We start from the raw sequence: 18,475 nt of genomic DNA, 5'->3' as shown, positions 1-18,475 counted from the left end.
TTGTACATAAAGAGGAGGTTGTATGTAAGAGTGAAGAGAGAAGAGAGAGATCGAGGGGAAGAGAACGAGGGTTAGTATGATGAGTTTCGAACTCAAGCTTTGAGGATGGTTAGGTGGGAACGCAAGTTTGGAGACCTTAATGTGGTTACAAATGAAAAGTTTCAAATAAAAAAATGGAAGGGTGGGTAGTTTTAGCACCCGTTTGGTACCCGTCACCCTCTTGAGAGCATATAAAAGAGAGAGAGAGAGAGCGCTTCTCTCTCTAGCAAACGAGCAAGAACAGGAGGAGGAGGAGGAGGAGGTAAGCCTGCTTATTTGTTTGTTGTTAATGTGTGTGTGTGAACTCTGTACATAAAGAGAGAGAGAGAGGCGTAAGCATAGAGAGAGAGAGGTATAGGCTACAGGCATAGGAGGGCTTGCGTAGGTGAAGGACTATTTGGAGGCTGCGTAGCGAGGGGGTGTGGCAATGGTTGCAGGTGTAAGCGACGTAGGCAATTAGAGAGAGAGAGAAAGGCGCTGCCTGTATTAGCAAAGGAGAGTAGCAATGGCGCCGATTACAAGCTGGTAGTGAACGAGAGAGAGTGAGAAGAGAGAGCATGGGAGGGTGAAGCGCTGCTTGTACAGGGAGAGGACACGCACACCCACGCATGCACACCACACACATCCTCCCATGTTGGCATCTATCAGGGTAGACTCAACGGTTGTTGAATAGTGTCCTAGTTGTTCAAACGTACTTCCACTTTAGAGCGGAAGTTCAACTCGCAATTAGTGTGGAGGGACGGCTTCTAATTGTTATTACCTTTCCATAAATAGTATGGAGGGACGGCATCTATATATATACGGGATATTCCCTTTTTTAAAAATGAAAATTAGATTCCCATTTGACGGCAGGAGGACGGGGCATTTGCATCAACGCCCCATCTTTGTTTTCTGCGTCACTGCTTGGCGTCCTCTTCGTCTTCTTCAAGCAACTACACACCTCAGTAAGCTCTCTCAAGCTTCCATGGCTTCTCCTTCTCCCCCTTCTTCTCACATCCTTTCTCCCCTCTCCTCTCGGGGGCCTGTCCCCGTCCCCTAGTTTATCTCTGTATATTTGCATCTCGGTTTGCCTTTTTCCCTTGCCCTAACCCTAATCCTGCGCAGGCCCTTCCTCTTATATTATCTGGCCGGAATGAAGTTTGGAAAACTCATCCAATCCCTCATCGACAGTGCACTTCCCACATGGAAAGACAAGTTCCTGGCTTACAAATACCTCAAGAAGCGCCTCAATTCGCTTCTTGATGAGTCCATTCGTGCAGCTGAGGATCGCCATGGATTGCCATATGCAGGAGATGATGTGGCCTCACATCCAGCTGCCCATGGCAGTGAAGGTGATGCATCAAATGGGCAGGCAAGTGTGCCGCTTGGAGACAAGAGAGCCAGGCAGATGCATGAAGAAGGAAGAATTGCAAAGCGCAGACATCTACTGGATGATGCGGATTTCAGACGTCTACTGGAAGAAGAATTTAAGAGACTTTTGGACGGAGAGCTTGACAAAATGAATGATTTTGTTGCGGCTAAGGAGGAGGAGTTTGTGATGAAATCGCAGGTATGTTCGTGAATCAATTTCTTTATTCGATTGCAGTGCTTATTTGTTACTTTTTTCTCTCTGCTGGATCACATATGTTTGCTTGTATTGCCACCATTGTTCATCCATTTGGTTAATCGTGATGAATTGTCTGGTACCCATTTATAGAGTGTGTAAAGAATCACAGTATCCATGGTTCTGTTTTGTTTTTCATCAGCTTATTTTCTGTGTATAGAGTCAAAATGATGCCCACAGGCATTAGTGATAGAGGACATTGTGCTAATTAGATTGGTAATTTCTCTGTGCCTCTGGCCAGTTATTTCTATAGAAAGATTTAGGTGAGAAAGTTCAGAAAAGCTACTGAGATTTCCTTTTCTTTGGGGGGGAGGGGGGGCAGTTCTGTCTGGTGTATTTGGCAGGGATCCCATTGAAAAGTGTAGTGATACAAACTTTCAAACTTCACAGGAGTTGCTTTGGTGAATCGAAAAAACATAGCTATCTTATAAATCGAGAGTCTAAGAAGTTGTTAAAATTGCCATTATACTAGTGCAGAGAGACTCAAGTGCAAAACACATTTCGGCATTAAGCACATGCGAGGTACTCTCTGTATTTGGGCAGTTCTGCTCACTTTGTTTGATTGGTGTTTAGTGTTGTCTTGGTACAATTTGTAACTGGCTACATTACTAAGGCTCATTGAGTGCTGCTCTCTTGTAACTTGGTGTATACTAGGTAGGCACACCAGTTAGGCTGAGTTTTGGGTTGGTTTGAGGGTGATTTTTATTGCTTTTAGGAAGGTTGCTGGCATCGGCACTTTTGCTTCACACAGAATTGACACATGGAGTGCCTCTGGTCTCAGCGTTCCAAGCCTATACAGCAATATTTTACTTACTATGTAAGGATTTTTACATCGGCAATCTCCTGGCTGCTTGAAAGCAGTGTTTTTGGGCTTAGAAGCGCTTCAGCTTCCACCTCTCTTTCCCTTTAGGCAACCCTTGAGAGGGCAGTGTTTTCTGGCTTGTTGGTTGCTGGCTGGTGCGTGGTTTTGAGTTGTGTTTTTTTTGCCAACCTTTTTTCCTGGCACTTCTATGATTGATCATTTTCCTTTGCTACTTCTACTTGAGCATCTTTGTTTGAGAGGAGTTGACTTTGTTGGCGACGTTGTAGTAGTGACAGAACTAGCCGCCAAGAGTTTTTTGTTTGGGCTCTTAGGTGTATCATTTCCCTGGCTTGCTTAAACACGCCTAAACCAGTTCCAAGTTTCTCTGTTGTACACCATCTGAAAGTGAAGTTTTCTACCTTTATGCGAGGTCTAACAGTGTGGCACTAAATGATAAAGATGGATCCTTTTCATTTGACACAATCTATTCCTTCATGCTGACTTTGCACATGCAAGTGTCAGAAAATATGCAGCGGAGTGTGTGCAGATGATAACAAACTGAAATCACGAGAGAGAGAGAGAGAGAGAGAGAGAGAGAGAGAGAGAAGAAAGAAAAGAAAACTATATTAACGTCCTTTAGAGGCCACATCTGACCTATAGGACTAATCAGATACATCCATGTGATTACATTCCACTTCGGGGGCAACAAAAATGAAAATAGAGATAAAACTAGAAATAGTTCAAATTCCCTACTTGACCGTAGGAGAATCCTAGATAACATGAAGGATTTCTCTAGCAGCTACTCTTCATTACTACCATGTTTGGTTGTCCTGAAATCTGCAATAACAGCTCTACCTCTACGGTAGACTGCCCATTTTCCTTGTTTCCTTGCTTCGTATACTTTATTGAGTTCTTGTTTCCTGTTTTTTAGTTGTGTGGCTGAGAGAGAGAGAGAGAGCGAGAGAGAGAAGAGATGGGAGGGATAGGGCGTGTGCGAGAGAGAGAGAGAGAGAGAGAGAGAGAGAGAGAGAGAGCTTTATTAATGTCTCCTAGAGGCCGAACTCGGCCTATGAGACAAGTCGATATACATGAGTATGTCCTCTGAATATCCATAGGAAAGGACAAAAGGTACAAAATAAACTGCTGATACAAAATAAAAAGCTGAAATCTAGGGGGGGTACAAAGGTGTGAGGGTGATGAAGGGGGGGAGCTCTAACTCTAGGGATAGAACTATATGCTCAGGGGGTACAATCATGATATGCATGTAGCTAGCTAGCTCCATCCAGTGTTTGTCGATTGAAGGCCAACATGGCCTATGTGACAAATCCAATTACAAGTATCCATGTCTATGTGCATCATGGATGAATGAAAAAAAACCTAGATACAACTAGAAATGTATATGTGGCTCAGAGCTATGCATCTCGCCACTCATGTTTGCGAGGGTGCAGGGATGACCTGCAAGTAATTGTGCAAAGCTATGCATCTCGCCACCCATGCGTCCTGTCACTATCATGCTATAGGTGTACAACCATGCTCTAGTGCTCTATGTCCCCCATCCTAATGAAATCTCTGGGTGTAATATGAAGTACATCGGTGGTGGTGAGATAGTTGTCCTCAATGCCACGGCGAAAGATGATGTGGAGATGGGAAACGAGGTGAGAGGATTAAGAATACATCAAGTAGCCCTTGCGAGGGTGCAGGGATGACCTGCAAGTAATTGCGCTGCACAAGTGCAATACCAAGATGCGAGAATGAGGGGGAGGGGCTGCCCCACTTAGGGGGTAGGACAGTTCATGACAATAATAAGGGGGAAGGAAAAATAATAAATATGCTTAAAAAGGTGGGCAGCCCTTAACAATTGCACAAACTATGCATAAAAATAATAGGGCACGCGGACATCAAAATGGGTGCCTGGACACATCTTGGAGATGACCAAAATAACGTTAACATTTACTCTCGTATCATGGATGGGGTATTAGGACCAAGGAGTTGGAGTGGTTGCCAACTAACTATCGAGGAAGAGCCTTGGTGAAGAGGTCCATTGCACAATAGGTCTTGCTTCCGATTTTGTGCAACTCTAACAAGCCCGCCTTAGGCTCTCTTATCTTTAGCACTATCTATTTTCTTGTTTCGTGAAGGAGATAATAGATTCTTAGATTGTATTGGTGTTTTTGGTTCCATAGATCAATATTGGCCTCTCGTGGGCATTAAATTGACTTCGTTATGTGTGTGTGTGTGTGTGTGTGTGTGTGTGTGTGTGTGTGCATCTTGCAAAAAGAAATACACATACTAAACACAATACAGAGCATCACAGAAACACACAGCACACGCGTGTACACACATGCATATAGACAAGGTTGGGTCTGGTACTCATACTTTAGGATTTATTCCATACGTACATACTGAACCATCTGTACAGAACCAATTAGAATAGTAATTTTTTTCATCCTTTATTTTTTCTTCAAAAAATATCATTCTATTAAAAACACCCCAAGGGCACAGAGCCCAAGTTGTACCCTTCATCCTTCCTCTTACTCATGTAGAAAGTGTACAAAACTTCAAAATATGAATACCCATTGTTTGCTCATGACCTTATCAAGCATCATTAGCCAAATTTTTAAAACCACATAATAACCTTGATGAAGAAAGGGGAAAAAGGGGCTAAGGCCTAACATCAAGATAAAAGAAAACTATGCGCACATGCACACACTTTATAGAATCAAACTCTATCACGATTCTTCTACACATAGTACACACACACACTCTCTCTCTCTCACACATATACACTTTACACATTCAATGTTGAAATGTCCACAATTAATGAATGTCTATGATGTTTGCTAAGATGAATATACACTTAGTTTGAGTTGATAATCTAGTGGGTAGGAGTGCAATGTAATTAGCTCAGATGATATGTTTAGAGAGATGGAGCATCTGGATATTGCGAGGACTTCAGAGGATATTACAACATGTACATACTTTGGGACACATCTCCTGGCTCTAGGGGCCTTAGGCATGGTGCTAGCACAGGTGATTACTTGCTTGCCCGTCTTTCACTCATGCTTCATATACATGATTTCACGCGGTTTCCACCTGCCTCCTAGGAGTAGTAGCAGACCATGCCTACCTATCTATCTCTTTGGATTGCCACTATCCTAGGGAATGTCCTCTCCCACAGCACTTGAAACATCCTAGATATCATTTCTCACAAGAAACCTTCTCAGTTTATGTTTTTTATATTTTTAATACTACAGTGGAGCTAGACCCACATGTATCTTTGGGGTGGCAGGTGCTCTATATTCTTCAGTTGCCTTACCTCATTCTCACGGCTGCTCGAGGCCTCATCTAGGACTATGCCCCCAAAATCAATGGTATGATGACGAGTGTCTTGAGTAGAGAGCTCACCTATGTAGTGAGGTGGCTCTAGGGTCCCTTACTCATAGACAGACACACACCTCTTTCCGATGTTTCATACGACAAAGGAAAAGAGTCTTCCTTGCTTAGCTAGAGCAAGAGTTTTGTTACAAGTTTCTTAGCCAAGATTCTAGATAGGCTTAGAGATTGTTTTAGGAGCACCGCCCGGCACTCCGGGACTCCCTCGAGTCCCATCACATCCACAGATTCTTGGAGTCAGTATGCTATAGCTCTCTACCAGGTCTCAGCCGTCCCAGATACATCTACTTCTTTCAGAGAGGTAGTGATGCGTGATGCCATTGACAGGTTGGAAGTAAGGAAGGCCTCAGATCATAAGGATTTGGTGGCAAAGCACTTTATATATGCGAGGGATATGTTGGCTCCTTTGTTGGTTCATATGTTTAACAGGGCTCTTTGTGAGGGTTTTCCCGTTGTGTGGTTGATAACACCTTTGTGTCCATCTTGAAATTTGGGGATCCTATAGACTCAGGCAATTACCGCACCATCATGATTTGCGATACTTTGGCCAAATGGCATGCCTCTATTCTTGAGCATGAGCTTAGCAGCTGGACAGAGGCTCAGAGCAAGACGCGGGCACCAAGCCAGGCATGCCATATATTTACACTTAGGGCCATCATTGAGGAGGTCATGGCAAAAGGGATGGAGGATATATAGTTGCTTTGTAGATTTTCACAAAGCTTTTGATACAGTATCACTTGCTCGGCTTCTGAGGAGGCTATATGACATGGGAGTACCTACAAAGCTCACTCGGGGGGTCTTATCCTTGTATATGGCAATTTTGGGCAGAATGAGGAAAATCGAGGGTGATATAGAGCTGATTGAGAGCACCATTGGGGTGAAGCAGGGATGCCCTCTTTCTTTGGACTTAATAATGATGAGGTGTTTGATTTTATAGAGAGGCGGGAGGGGGGGCCCACATATATACTTTTACTTATTTATGCAAATGACAATTTGCTTATAGTAGACTCTTCAGAGGATATGCAATGACATTTGGAGGCATTATGGTCGTATGCTTAGTTGAGGGGCCTCATTGTTAACCATAAGTTTACTTATGGGGAGGCTATTGTGGAGTATGTTACCTGATATGTATATTTGGGGATTTTTTTAAGTAGCTCGACTTTCTTTATGAGGGTGGCAGTAGATGCGAGACTGACACGAGGTTATGTGGCTCTTGGGATGCTGGAGAAGATGTCGAGGTAATAACAAGCAGTCTCTATGTGAGATTTTGTTTGGGTGTGACTGCTTTCAATCTAAATTGTTGTGCATGTTGATGCAGGTCTGGTAAAAATTGTGAAGAAGCATGATAGGTTGACGGGTGCGTGGTTACAGTTGTCCTTCATCCCAGATGCGCCTCGTCAACCTTTCTGCAGCATGGATATACTGGCTAGGCATTTGAGAGGGACACAAGGGAAAATGTTTTCGAGGATGATTCAATTTTTAGTGAGGATGTCATAAAGCAATTACACAAGAATACCTTGGCAGCATTGCAGACAATCAGAAATATGGGCAGGGGTAGCTCAACTTACAACGCGTTGTCCTTACCACCGTGCGAAGACAACGAAGATGCAAGTTCAGTTGTGGATGAAGAGTAATTTGTGATTGAAGAACTATGAAGGTTTGTTCTTGCATTTGTATTATAAACATGATGTCGTGAATGAGCAGGGCCTGTCTCACAATGGAGACTTTCCAAGCTGATTGTTCATTTCTGCACCAGCCAGAATTTAGGTAGTGTTGCATATTTTAAGGATATTGTGATAGAACTGTGAATGGTTTGATTGTAGTTTTTGTCGCGTTTGAGAGTTGGTGCCCTTTTGAGCTTGTAATAAGCTCAACAAACATTGTGACTCCTGAGATCATATAGAGTAATTATCATTGTTTTTAGAAATGAGACATCAATCTCGTGCGCCATTTTTTCAGCTTGAGTATTTTATTTCTCGTGCAAGTAATCAGCACTTGGTCTTGGTGCTGTGGATTGGTTCAGGTGTCAAACCTCTTATTTTCAGCTGGAGTGATGTGTGGAGCAGTGCACAAGTATTGTAACGCCGAAATGGAGGTGTTTGTTTACCAAAAATCTGGCTGCCATCCCCTTTTGGAGTTATTTTTTTGGAAAGGTGCCCACAAAATATTTTGAAGGTCTCAACGATAGTACATGTTGCCTGATCAACTTCAAATTTTGGTCTTTTTTTTTTTTTTCAAAAAAGGGCAGATAAATTAAAGAGAGAGGAAGAATCCAAGGTTACATTGGCCACGTGGCTGTTTTTCATTCAGACTAGGCCGCTGCCTTACAAGTGGCACGCTTGTTGCATGTGTCTGCATGTGCTCACGCGTGGGTGGGGAGAAAACTGTTGGCTAAAGGTCTAATCCATCGCCTAGCTGCATGGATTCCTTCTTCCTCGTTCAGCTTTGCTGTTATCTCTGCAGCTTCCATCTTGTTCGGAGGTGCCCCGAGGGTTGGCTGGCATCCAAGGTAGCTAGAGGTGTCCCCGGCCAGCCTGAAACACTTCTGCTTCTTCTACACGGCCTTGCAGGGGAGGATGGTGCGACCTGAGAAGCCTCCGCTGAGCAGGACCGCTACTCATCTTCCTTCCCATTAACTATCGGTCTCCTCCCACTTCCTTCTCTCGCGATCATCCGGCCTAGCGGATAGCTCCTTTTTGCTCGCCGCCCTGAGCGATGAAGGGGGCTTGGAGGGGAGTACCTTCTTGCTGATAGGCGAATATCTTCATCCTGCATCTCTTCCATCGGCTAACAGCCTTCGACTCGGACTTCCTACCGCATCATGGCATCGTCCCCGGTCAGGTGGAGGAGGCTATCTCAAGGGTATTTGTTGTTTTATTTTGGTTCTGGTTGTGGGTCTTTACCTTGTTGTTCGAACACGTCCCTTCTGCAGACACCCTCAATAGGACGCTGGAGGACTCTCCATCTGTGCGGAGCTTTCTTCTTTCTTGATCCACCGGTACCGCTGGAGGAGGATCAGCCTCACCTCTAAGGTAAAGGTTGAGCTTAATCAGGGCTTCTCTGATACTTTCCACCGTCCTTGCAGGAGGATCCGATGTGGACGAGGTGGCGGTTATCGGACTCTTCTTGTTGTTGTGTACCTGCATTCGAATTTGGAGAGGGCCGTAGCCGATGGAATGTCTGCGGGCCATGAGTTTCTTTGATCAGAATTGAGCTGCTCTGCCGACCTTGCAGGGGGCACCCCCGGTTCCATGGCGGTCTGGCGTTTGATGCCACTCTGGAGCTATGGAGCACGCCAGGTCACTTTGCCTTAGCTGATTTTTCTGCTTCTCTGGGTTGGAGCCTGATACCTGTATGCATGTTGTTACTCTTCTACTCCTGTAAGGGGAAGAGATAGGTTTGATTACTGCAGACTGCATATTGCTTCTATTAATGCTCTGTCCTTTGAAAGGATTAGGATAATTTTGTCTCTGGTTTTTTCCAGTTTTTCCCTGGTGTAATCTGATGCTCTCTTTTGTAACTTAATCAGTAGCCTCTTCTCCAGATTGAATAGGGCTTGTGTTTGTTTGTTCCAATACCTAATGCATGTTGTAGTTAAACAAACAGAGAGAGGAGGGCCCTTGATTTCTGGGTTGTCGAAAGTGACTGCAATCCTCTGTAGCCAGGGTGCAATAGATACTCGCATCTTATTACATTCCATAAAGTTGTTGAGCATCCTATGTTTTCTCCTAATATTGTATTCTTCCAATTTACATCTTTCCCCCAACTAAGAATAGCTGCATGTAGCTCTTTGAAAGTATTTGAGATGTGTTTGCAATGTAAAAAAATGTGTAGATCGTCCTCAAGTAAGCCGCATCTTGCACAATTATCTGAGGCGATGTTAAACTTGGCAGCCTTGCTCTGTGTCCAAATGGCTCTGTAGGCAACCAGCCAGGCGAGGCAAGATTTCTTGGGTTCAATGTGAGTGCTCCACAGCTCCTTGAGACTGTTGTACCATCTTTTCCTGTCCCAGGTGATATTGCGGTTAAGAGTAACATGAATTGGGGGGGACTTTTCAAGATTAGGGATGGGGAGGAGGGGTTTATTCTTTAACCAGTGAAAGGCTAGGAAATTGAAGGTGGGGGTTCTGCTGATTTTCCAGATTTCTTGAGTGTTCCATTGGAGTGCTCTGCTTTGGATTAGGTCTAGTTCTGGGGTTCTGCAATCAAATTTGGCTACCAACTCTGCTCTTGAGAGCCAGGTACCGTGGTAGGGGTTGAACATATCTGCCCAGGTTGCTAGACCTTTTTTGTGCAGATTAAGGGCTAATTTCTCTTCTTCTGGCTCCAGGAGGGTATGAGGGAGAATAGACCACCAGCAGGAGTCAGTGGCTAATATACCTTCTGATTTGTTGTCATTGAGATTGATGGACAGAAAACTTTTAATTCTGAACCAGGCCTTCCATATGGACGTGACCAGTTGGCTCCCTTTAGGGGTAATGGGGTGCCTGGAGGCTACTATGGTGATAATGGGAAGATTTAGCCATTTGTTGTGTCCGGTGATTGTAAACCTAGGGATGTCCTTGACCAGTAGCTGTGCCCAGTCTTCGGTGGGGTTCTCCATAGCTCTGATGATCCATTTAGCGGCCATTCTGTCAGCATACAGACGAATGTCTTTAATCCCCAGACCTCCCTTGGTTTTGGGCACCGTGCAGGTGTCCCATTTTACTTTAGGTCTGCTTCTGTTCCATGGGTCTCCTCCCCAAAGGTAGTTCCTGCAGAGTTTGGTGAGATCATTGAGGTCAGCATCGGGGGGTCTCCAGCAGCTGAGGAAGAATATCGTGGAGGGGATGATAAAATGGTTAAGTACCATAATTCTCCCTGCTAATGATAGTTGCTTTCTTTTCCATCTTAGTAGCTTACTTTCTATTTTTTCCATTACCCATTGCCATCTTTATTTCTGAGACACCTTGAAGCCCATGGGAATGCCTAGTAGCCTGAATATCTCACCATCCTGGATGATATGACATCCTGATTCCATGAGCCAAGAGGGCGGGGGGTTCGATGAGGGTTTTGATACTTGTTTTGCTGTGATTGATTTTGGATCCTGAGGCCTCACAGTAAGTTTGGAGACAGCTCCAGAGTACCTTGATATTCTCTTCTTCGTTTGCTATCAGACTGTTAGTGTCGTCCGCAAACATCTGAGTGCACATTTGATCTCCATTGGGGAGTTTGATACCAGCTAGTTCCCCTTTGCTTATCTTGTCCTTTATTAGCCAATTAAGACCATCTGCAGCTATAGCATAGAGCAAGGGGGCTAGGGGTCATCCTTGTCTGATACTTTTTTCAAGGGGGAATGGGTCTGACAGATCACCATTGAAGATAATTTTAGCTTTGGCATTTCCAAAAAGAGTTTTAACCATTTGAGAGAACTGGGGTCCCAAGCCCATGTCTCTGAGGGATTGGAGGATGTAGTCCCACTGAATTTTGTCGTATGCTTTCTCAAAGTCAATCTTGATAAAAAGGAAGTCCTGGCTGGTTTTTTCAGCATAATCAAAACCTTCCCATAGGGCGATTATGGAGTCCAAGATGTACCTGCCTTTGATGAACCCTTTTTGTTCCTTTGTTATCCATTGGTTCATGTGTTTATTCAGCTTGGTGGCTAAAGCTTTGGCAAAGATTTTGTAGACACTGTTGAGCATAGTGAGGGGTCTCCAGTTACCCATGATCTCCTTGGGGCCTTTTTTATGTATCAGCTTGATAAGTCCATTGATTTGTGATGGCAGTGCTCCATATTTTAGTGATTCTTGCCATACTTTGAGAATGGCACCTGTTAGCACATCACAAAAGGATTGGAAAAACTCAGCCGGCAGACCATCCTCACCTGGGCTCTTGTTGGGTTTGAGGGAGAAGATGACCTCTTTGATTTCTTCGTGAGAGAGATCCTACTCGAGAGTAGCAACAATGTTAGCTGGGACTGTTCTAGGTCTGACAAGTTTGATTGCCTCCATTGCGGCTGCCTTAGTTGAGGAGGGGGGTCCTTCTTCCTGGAAGATGTTGTGGTAGTATTCAGTGATCAGCTTTTTGTTCTCAGCTTGGTTCATAGCCTGGATTCCCTCCTTGTTTTTAAGCAAGGGGATATGCTCTTGCCTTTGTTTAACCTTGAGCATTTTAAACATTTCCTGGTATGGTCTGTCTGATTTTCCTGTCCACCATTCCCTGGTAAAAAGCTTAGTATGTTGAAGAGCTATTTCTTCTTCTCTTTTGATTTTGGCTCTAATCTGGTTGATATTAGCTGAGTCAGCAGAGGAGTCCTGTTCTTGCAGTTTCTCTTGGAGTTTTTTGAGTCTGCTGGATCTGTGGGCTGAAACCTCCTTTCTGACCTGCCTGAGAAGGTTTTGGGTAGACTTGACAGCCAGACTCCAGGCTTTGGCCGGGGAGAGGTTGCTGCTGAAGAAGGATTCCCAGATGTGTTTGACTTCTTCTTGAACTAAGGGCAGCTTCAAAAGAGCTGGATCTGTGTGAAACCAGCTTGCTTTGTGTCTGAAGTCTTGATTGTCCATTGTAGTGATGATGGGGTAGTGATCTGAGATGCATGTGGTAATGTCTACAACACATTCGCACCTGTTGTATTTGGAGTAGATTTCACCACTTGTGTATGCTCTATCTAGCCTGGCTTTTCTGGATAGATCTCCAGTAGAGTAGTTTTGCCACGAGAAGCTTCCTTCTTGACCAAGATCTTGCAGATTGAACTTGTGTTTTACCTTTTCCCATGCTTGTTTCTCTGAGCCAGCCAGGGATTGACCTTTGGATTTGAATCTGTCTTTGAGGGTTTCCACCATGTTATAGTCCCCCATAATTAGCAGTGGTGCTCTTAGCAGGGAGTTCCAGGTTCTGGTCCTTTGTTTCTGAGGGCCATGGGCATACACTCCTACAAAGGAGAAGCTGCTCATGTGGAGAACTATCCATTGGTTGTTGTTGTCTATGTGGAAGTCTTTTAGATCCTGAATGCAATCATAGTGAATGCCCACTGCGAGGCCCCCGGATCCATGAGAATGATGTGAGAACACCCAAAAGTGTTCGGGGGAGATGGTGAACAGCCTTCTGTTCAGTTCCTCTCCTGAAGTCTTAATCTCCACTAAGGAGATGAAATCCAAGTGTCCTTTTGCTTTGAGCCATTGTTTTACTAGCTGTGCTTTCTTAGGATCTGAAAGACCTTTGACGTTGAAGCTTGCAGCTTTCATTATCTTTTATTTGGGGGTTTGTTCCTTCCTCCTTTAGTGATTGACTGGGGGGTGGAGCCCAGGTGTGCTCTGCCTCTCTTGAGCTCTTTGTTTATCTCCATATCAATGGGGTTTCCTGGTTGAGGAGTGGAACTCTTTTCAGTAGCTGGTATGGCTGTTGTGTCCATATCTGCAGCATCCAGGTTGTCGACTTCCTTGTCTAGCCTCAGCTTATTGATAGGGGTATTTTCAACACACTCATTTTCTTCTTCCGTGTCACCTGGATCTGGGACAGCAGCTAGAACTGAATATCTGTTTGGTTTGACTAGAGGGTGAGGGGGTTTGGGCTTGGAGAAGGGTTTTCTTCTGCTGACTTGAATGAACTCAGGTTCTTTTAGGCTTCCGTTAGACGGAGGGGGGCCGGGGTTCGGGAGGGCATGACTAAGGCTGGGGGGGAGGGGGGGCTTTTTCAGCTACTTGGGGGAGGATGAGCTGAGGGTTTTTGATGGGACAATTTCTGATGAGGTGCCCTTGTTTCCCACAATGTAAGCATGAGTTTGGAAGGTGTTTGTAGAGGATTGACTGAGTGTGTGAGAACTCACCACACCCTATTTCTATCTTGTCTGGGAGAGGTAGGGACAGATCAAGTTCGACGAGGACTTGGGGGTGCCACGCTGGGTTGTAGTCCGAAAAGGCTTTGGTACCTAGAACTTGACCTAAGGGAGCTAAAATAGCTTTGATCCAAGGATTTAAGTGGATGGGTAGATTAGGGAGCACACTGGATACACTGAGGATTTGGGGCCGTCTGGGTTGAAGTCTTTTGTCCACCTCATGAAGCAGAAGGGGAGACGTCTAAACATCCATTGGCCGGAGCTGATGACCTTCATGGACCAGCTTTCCCTTATCCAGGATCTCATTGCTTCCTTAGATGGTCTCGGTCCAAAGAGAAGGCCAACCAAACATCTTTCGGTATAGTCTTCTACTTTGCTTCTGACCTGTTTGATTGGCAGGCTTACGTGAACAGTGGTGGCAGAGTTATTACCTGGGGTGGTGATGTTGCCTGGCTCTTTCTGAGGAGCTGCTTCTGCTGCTGTCTGGTCTTTTGCTGCCAATCGGGAGGCCTCTTTGTACTGTTCCTTGCTCTTAATGCTTAGGAGTTGTTCTTCGGCTTCTTTTAATTCCTGTAGCAATGTGGTATTTTCGTCCATTACTGCTTCTATGATGGTATCTCCACTCCACGGTTTTTCAGGGATGGGGTTCCACGGGTTTGGGTGAGGGGCGAGCTGAGAGGTTGAGGGAGAGGCTAAAGTGAAGTGACTGCTGAGCATTGGATTTACTTTTGCAGGTGAGGCTGAAGAAGCTGAGGTCTAATAAGGGACGGGCTCCTCCTCTCAGTGCCCATGCACTTGTTGGGAGGGCATCCGCCCGCGGAAAAGGAAAGCCTACGCTGCAGTTTAAAGAAGGGCGGGAAGCAGGGGAAGCTTCAAATTTTGGTCTTTTTGAAATAATCGCTTTCGGAGCATGCTTAATTCAAACCTTAAAAGGAATAGACCCCCTTGCACATTGTACAAGGAATTTGGTTATTGGCATCAGAGTTCATTTAGAATGTGCTTAAATATAGATATCAAATTTTTACTGTTATGAACTGCTTGCCAGTCTTTTCATATCTCGTTTATGTAAGAGATCCAATGAGTCCACTGTACATTTAAGGGGAGAGAGAAAGAAAGAAAGATTATATTAATGTCTATGAAAGGCCAAAATGGCCCATGAGACAACCCTTGTATATGCCATGTGTATCCAAACCTCTAGATATCATAGAAAGATGAAAGCTAAAATCAAAAGGGTACAACGGTACAAACAAAACCCAAAATAGTCAAGGTGTACGCACATGGCACTGTTGTTGAGGGGGGAGGCATAAGGGATCAAATCTAGAATCAATGCAAATCCTAAACTACCATGCTATAAAGTGTACAACCATGAGAAAAATGCATCTTCCTTGGTCAATCGTGCTCCCTTGTTATGTGATGGTGTGCTAGAATATCACCATTTTGTGGTTGAAGTGGATCATGGATGGTGGGGTCAAGGATTTGGTGATCATGGTCTTCATGTACTCCTTGGCTCTCAATACAATCACCCCTCCAGGGTGGGTCATAGGATGGGTGGCACTAGTACTTGTGGGGCTGTGATAGTCTAATTGTGGTTTGCCGCCTTTGTCTGTGGTGGTCAGTGGATCTGTGTTTGAGTGGCGTCTCCTACATCTCAAGGATCCCCCACGTGTCTGCGTAGCTCCATAAGAAACAAACCCAAATATCTTTGGTCGTGGTAGCTCCATAAGAAACAAATCCGAACATCTTTTGTCATGGTAGGTAACAAACAATCTAGAACCTGTAAGATAAGATTTTTGTGCGTGAGCTTCTCTGCAGAACATGCCTTAAACGTTTCTCTCACCCCTTCCTCTCTCTCACACACACACGTGCGCACACACACATACGCACATACACAACCCTTTCCTTTTGCTCTATCATACACACGCTCTCGTGTCGCTTCCCCTCACACGCACACGCACACACACACACACATCCATTTCCTTCTTCTCTCTGTCACACACACACTCTCATCCACTTTCGCTTCCCTTCATCGCATGCACGCGCACACACACGCACTCATTTCCTCTCACACATGCACACACACACACACACACACACACACATCGCCACATGCACTTCTCTCTGGCCTTTCGTCCCCTTTTCTTTCACTTTCATTCTGTAGGTGGAGATGGAGAACTTATGATCTGTGAAGGCTTCTCATGTCGCTCTGTGACTGTGGTGTGTCATCTCAGGCTCCCCCATTGTCAACCATAACCGGACGTCGAATTCTCTGCAGAATCTTTACTCACGATGCGCAATTTAGTAAGGTACATCGAGTCTTGTTCTCTTGTATGCAAGGTAGTAGGAGCCTACTTTTCAAGCATGCTAGTACAGGACTTTCTACAAGCGCGGATATTCGACATCACGTATAGGATTGTGCCTGTCTCCCACTTGTTGAGATATCGAGCTCGCCTAGTGAGGCGGTGGACACTGATGACCCGCCTGGGGGATAGGCCCCACACTTACACCACTGGCATGGTTGGTGAGATCTTGGGTGATATGCGGCCAGTGGGATAACAGGCTGTGTGACAGCCATTCTAAAGAAGACTGGCATAGTTATAGCGCCAGCTCATTTAGTTGGGTTTACACTATAGAGAACCCGTGTATGTATTGGTTGAGTACCTTTCATATTATGCGTACTCTTATCTTGTATATTGGGTGTTGAGTGTTGAGTGAAGAAGAAGAAGATTTTCAGCCTCTCACCTTGTGTGTTCTCTATTAGGGTTTTGTGAGTGTGTGTGTGTGCTTGCAAGAGCTCAAGCTCTCTTCCCCTTGCATCTTTTCATGGTATCAGAGCCTGGTTCGTGCTAAGGGCTGAGCTGCAAGCAAGAGAACCACAGGAGCGGTACGAGGGTAAGAGCTTCAACTACTCTTCCCTATTTGTGTTGGTGACTACACCCTTGTCGGGAGCTCTATGGGAGGCACCGGCAAACGATCTCTGATTGAGGAGCTTTCTTCGCGGGAGTAAAGCTATAGAGCAACTATAGTGTCCTATATCGGACAAAATTTTCAGGGCCGAAAACGCGTTTCAAGCGCGTCTGGACCTCCGTTTTTCAGAAAGCAGGCGATTTCGAGCACTGCGGGCAAGTCATTGATTCTCTGCAGAACTCTGTTTTAAGAACTGCAGGAAGACAGATTGGCTGTGCAGACACTCTGGGTGCTGCAAAGAGGTCAACAGTTGCCATTGGGTGTATATATGCACATTGAAGTCACTGGTTGTGACATTTGAGAGTACTACAATACCGCTGCAGAAAATACAGCAGTTTGTGCAGGATAAACTAGAGTGCTGTTTCTGGTAAAATTGTGTGTCTGGCAAGATGTCAAATGATGGCATAACACAGATTGTGGCTGAGAAGCTTGATAAGAATAACTTCCATGCTTGGAGGTTCAGGTTGACGAATTTCCTGATGGGAAAGGGCTATTGGGACTACATAGAAGGTGAACATGAAGAGGCACCAGAGATACCGGACATAAATCCGACTGCTGCAGATGTGAAAGAGTTTAAAGACTGGAACCAAGGAGCCAGGAAGGTTATGTATTGGCTCTCCATTAGTATACAGGACACCATGATTGGGCACATTCAGGATGCCAAGTCCCCCAAGGAGACGTGGGACACCTTGGTAAAGCTCTATGAAACAAATACCAAGGCACAAAAGATACAGTTGAAGAATGAACTTCATACTGTGGAGAAAAAGAGCATGTCTGTGAATGACTATGCCTTGAAGATAAAGGGTATTGTGGAATCCCTTGCATCTATTGGTGTGTCAGTAGATGATGATGATAAGGTGGAGGTCTGTCTACGTGGTCTTGGGCCACAATACAAGGCGTTCAAGACGTTTATTCAGACTCGGGAAAACATTCCCAACTTTACTATGCTCATTATAGAAGAGAAGAGCTTGGGTGAAGACCAACAGTCTTCACAAAACAAAAACAGTTCAGAGCAACACGCCTTCTACACAAGTTCAGGAAGAGGACGAGGCAGAGGAGGCCGTGGACGCAGTCAAGGAGGTGGCCGAACAGGTAATCAAAATTATGGCCAGCAGCAGCAACAACAACAGTCCCAGAATACACAACAACAACAACAACAACAACACGCAGGTGGAAGAGGCAAATTCAGAGGCAGAGGGAGTCAAAGAGGCCGTGGAAATTGGCAAAGGTAGTATAATGATACACGTGAATGCTATTATTGTGGTAAGCCTGGACATGTGCAGGCAGAATGCTATAAGAAGCAGGCTGACATGCAAAATGGGAAAGTGCAGCAGAACAACTATGCATCCTCAAGCAGAAACAATGAGGATAATGAAAGGTTATTTGTTATGCAGCATGTCGTGAATGCCATGTCTGAAAATGTTGATGCAGCACAAAAAGATGATGTATGGTATGTGGATTCAGGTGCTTCGAACCACATGACAAGTCATGGGGAGTAGTTCAAGGAGATGAAAAACCCGGAAAGACCAGGTTTTGTGGAAACAGGGGATGACACTGCTCATCCAATTGCCCATGTTGGAGATGTGCCATTGTCTATGCAGGATGGCAAAGTGAAGTACCTTGCAGATGTACTTCACGTTCCGAACATAATAAAGAATCTGGTTTCAGTTAGCCAGATGATTGAGCAGGGTTTGCAGGTTCGGTTTAACCCTGATGGTTGTTATGTTGAAGACTTTAAAGACAAGTGCAGGTTGGTTGCAAAGGGCAACAAAGTGGACAGAATGTTTACATTGAATGTAGACATGCTTGAAATGAGTGCTGCGATGTTTGCAAATGGTTCAGGAATTGTTGCAGACACAGAC

At 44.9% G+C, this 18,475-nt stretch overlaps 1 protein-coding gene across 9 annotated transcripts; it reads left to right on the top strand.

Moving 5' to 3' along the window:
- Nucleotides 1–885: 885 nt before the first annotated feature.
- Nucleotides 886–14,632, top strand: LOC147617981 (uncharacterized). 9 transcript variants are annotated; one of them, XM_086776245.1, is made up of 6 exons: nt 908–1,588; nt 6,992–7,075; nt 7,156–7,494; nt 7,861–7,932; nt 8,086–9,136; nt 14,384–14,632. In XM_086776245.1, the coding sequence occupies exons 1-3, from the start codon at nt 1,172–1,174 to the stop codon at nt 7,162–7,164; spliced, it is 510 nt and encodes a 169-aa protein (XP_086632371.1). In that variant the 5' UTR covers nt 908–1,171; the 3' UTR covers nt 7,165–7,494; nt 7,861–7,932; nt 8,086–9,136; nt 14,384–14,632. The 9 variants fall into 9 exon arrangements, with proteins under 9 accessions (XP_086632369.1, XP_086632371.1, XP_086632372.1 ...); XM_086776246.1 differs by lacking the exon at nt 14,384–14,632 and having other exon boundaries at nt 8,086–8,678; nt 8,770–9,362; XM_086776244.1 differs by lacking the exon at nt 14,384–14,632 and having other exon boundaries at nt 8,086–9,362.
- The last annotated feature ends 3,843 nt before the right edge of the window (nt 14,633–18,475 follow it).

The sequence above is a fragment of the Cibotium barometz genome, chromosome 36 (genome assembly GCF_041138505.1).
Source record: "Cibotium barometz isolate CiBa-2024 chromosome 36, ASM4113850v1, whole genome shotgun sequence".
Lineage (NCBI taxonomy): Eukaryota > Viridiplantae > Streptophyta > Polypodiopsida > Cyatheales > Cibotiaceae > Cibotium > Cibotium barometz.
This window is presented reverse-complemented; position numbering and strand designations above follow the sequence as displayed.

Bases quoted from the DNA above. Each gene is read 5' to 3' on its own strand.
- LOC147617981 (XM_086776243.1), top strand. From the start codon at position 1,172: ATGAAGTTTGGAAAACTCATCCAATCCCTCATCGACAGTGCACTTCCC. The intron at 1,589-7,860 runs GTATGTTCGTGA...GGATTGGTTCAG, and splicing joins AGTTTGTGATGAAATCGCAG to GTGTCAAACCTCTTATTTTC. The intron at 7,991-14,383 runs GTGCCCACAAAA...TTACTTTTGCAG, and splicing joins GGAGTTATTTTTTTGGAAAG to GTGAGGCTGAAGAAGCTGAG.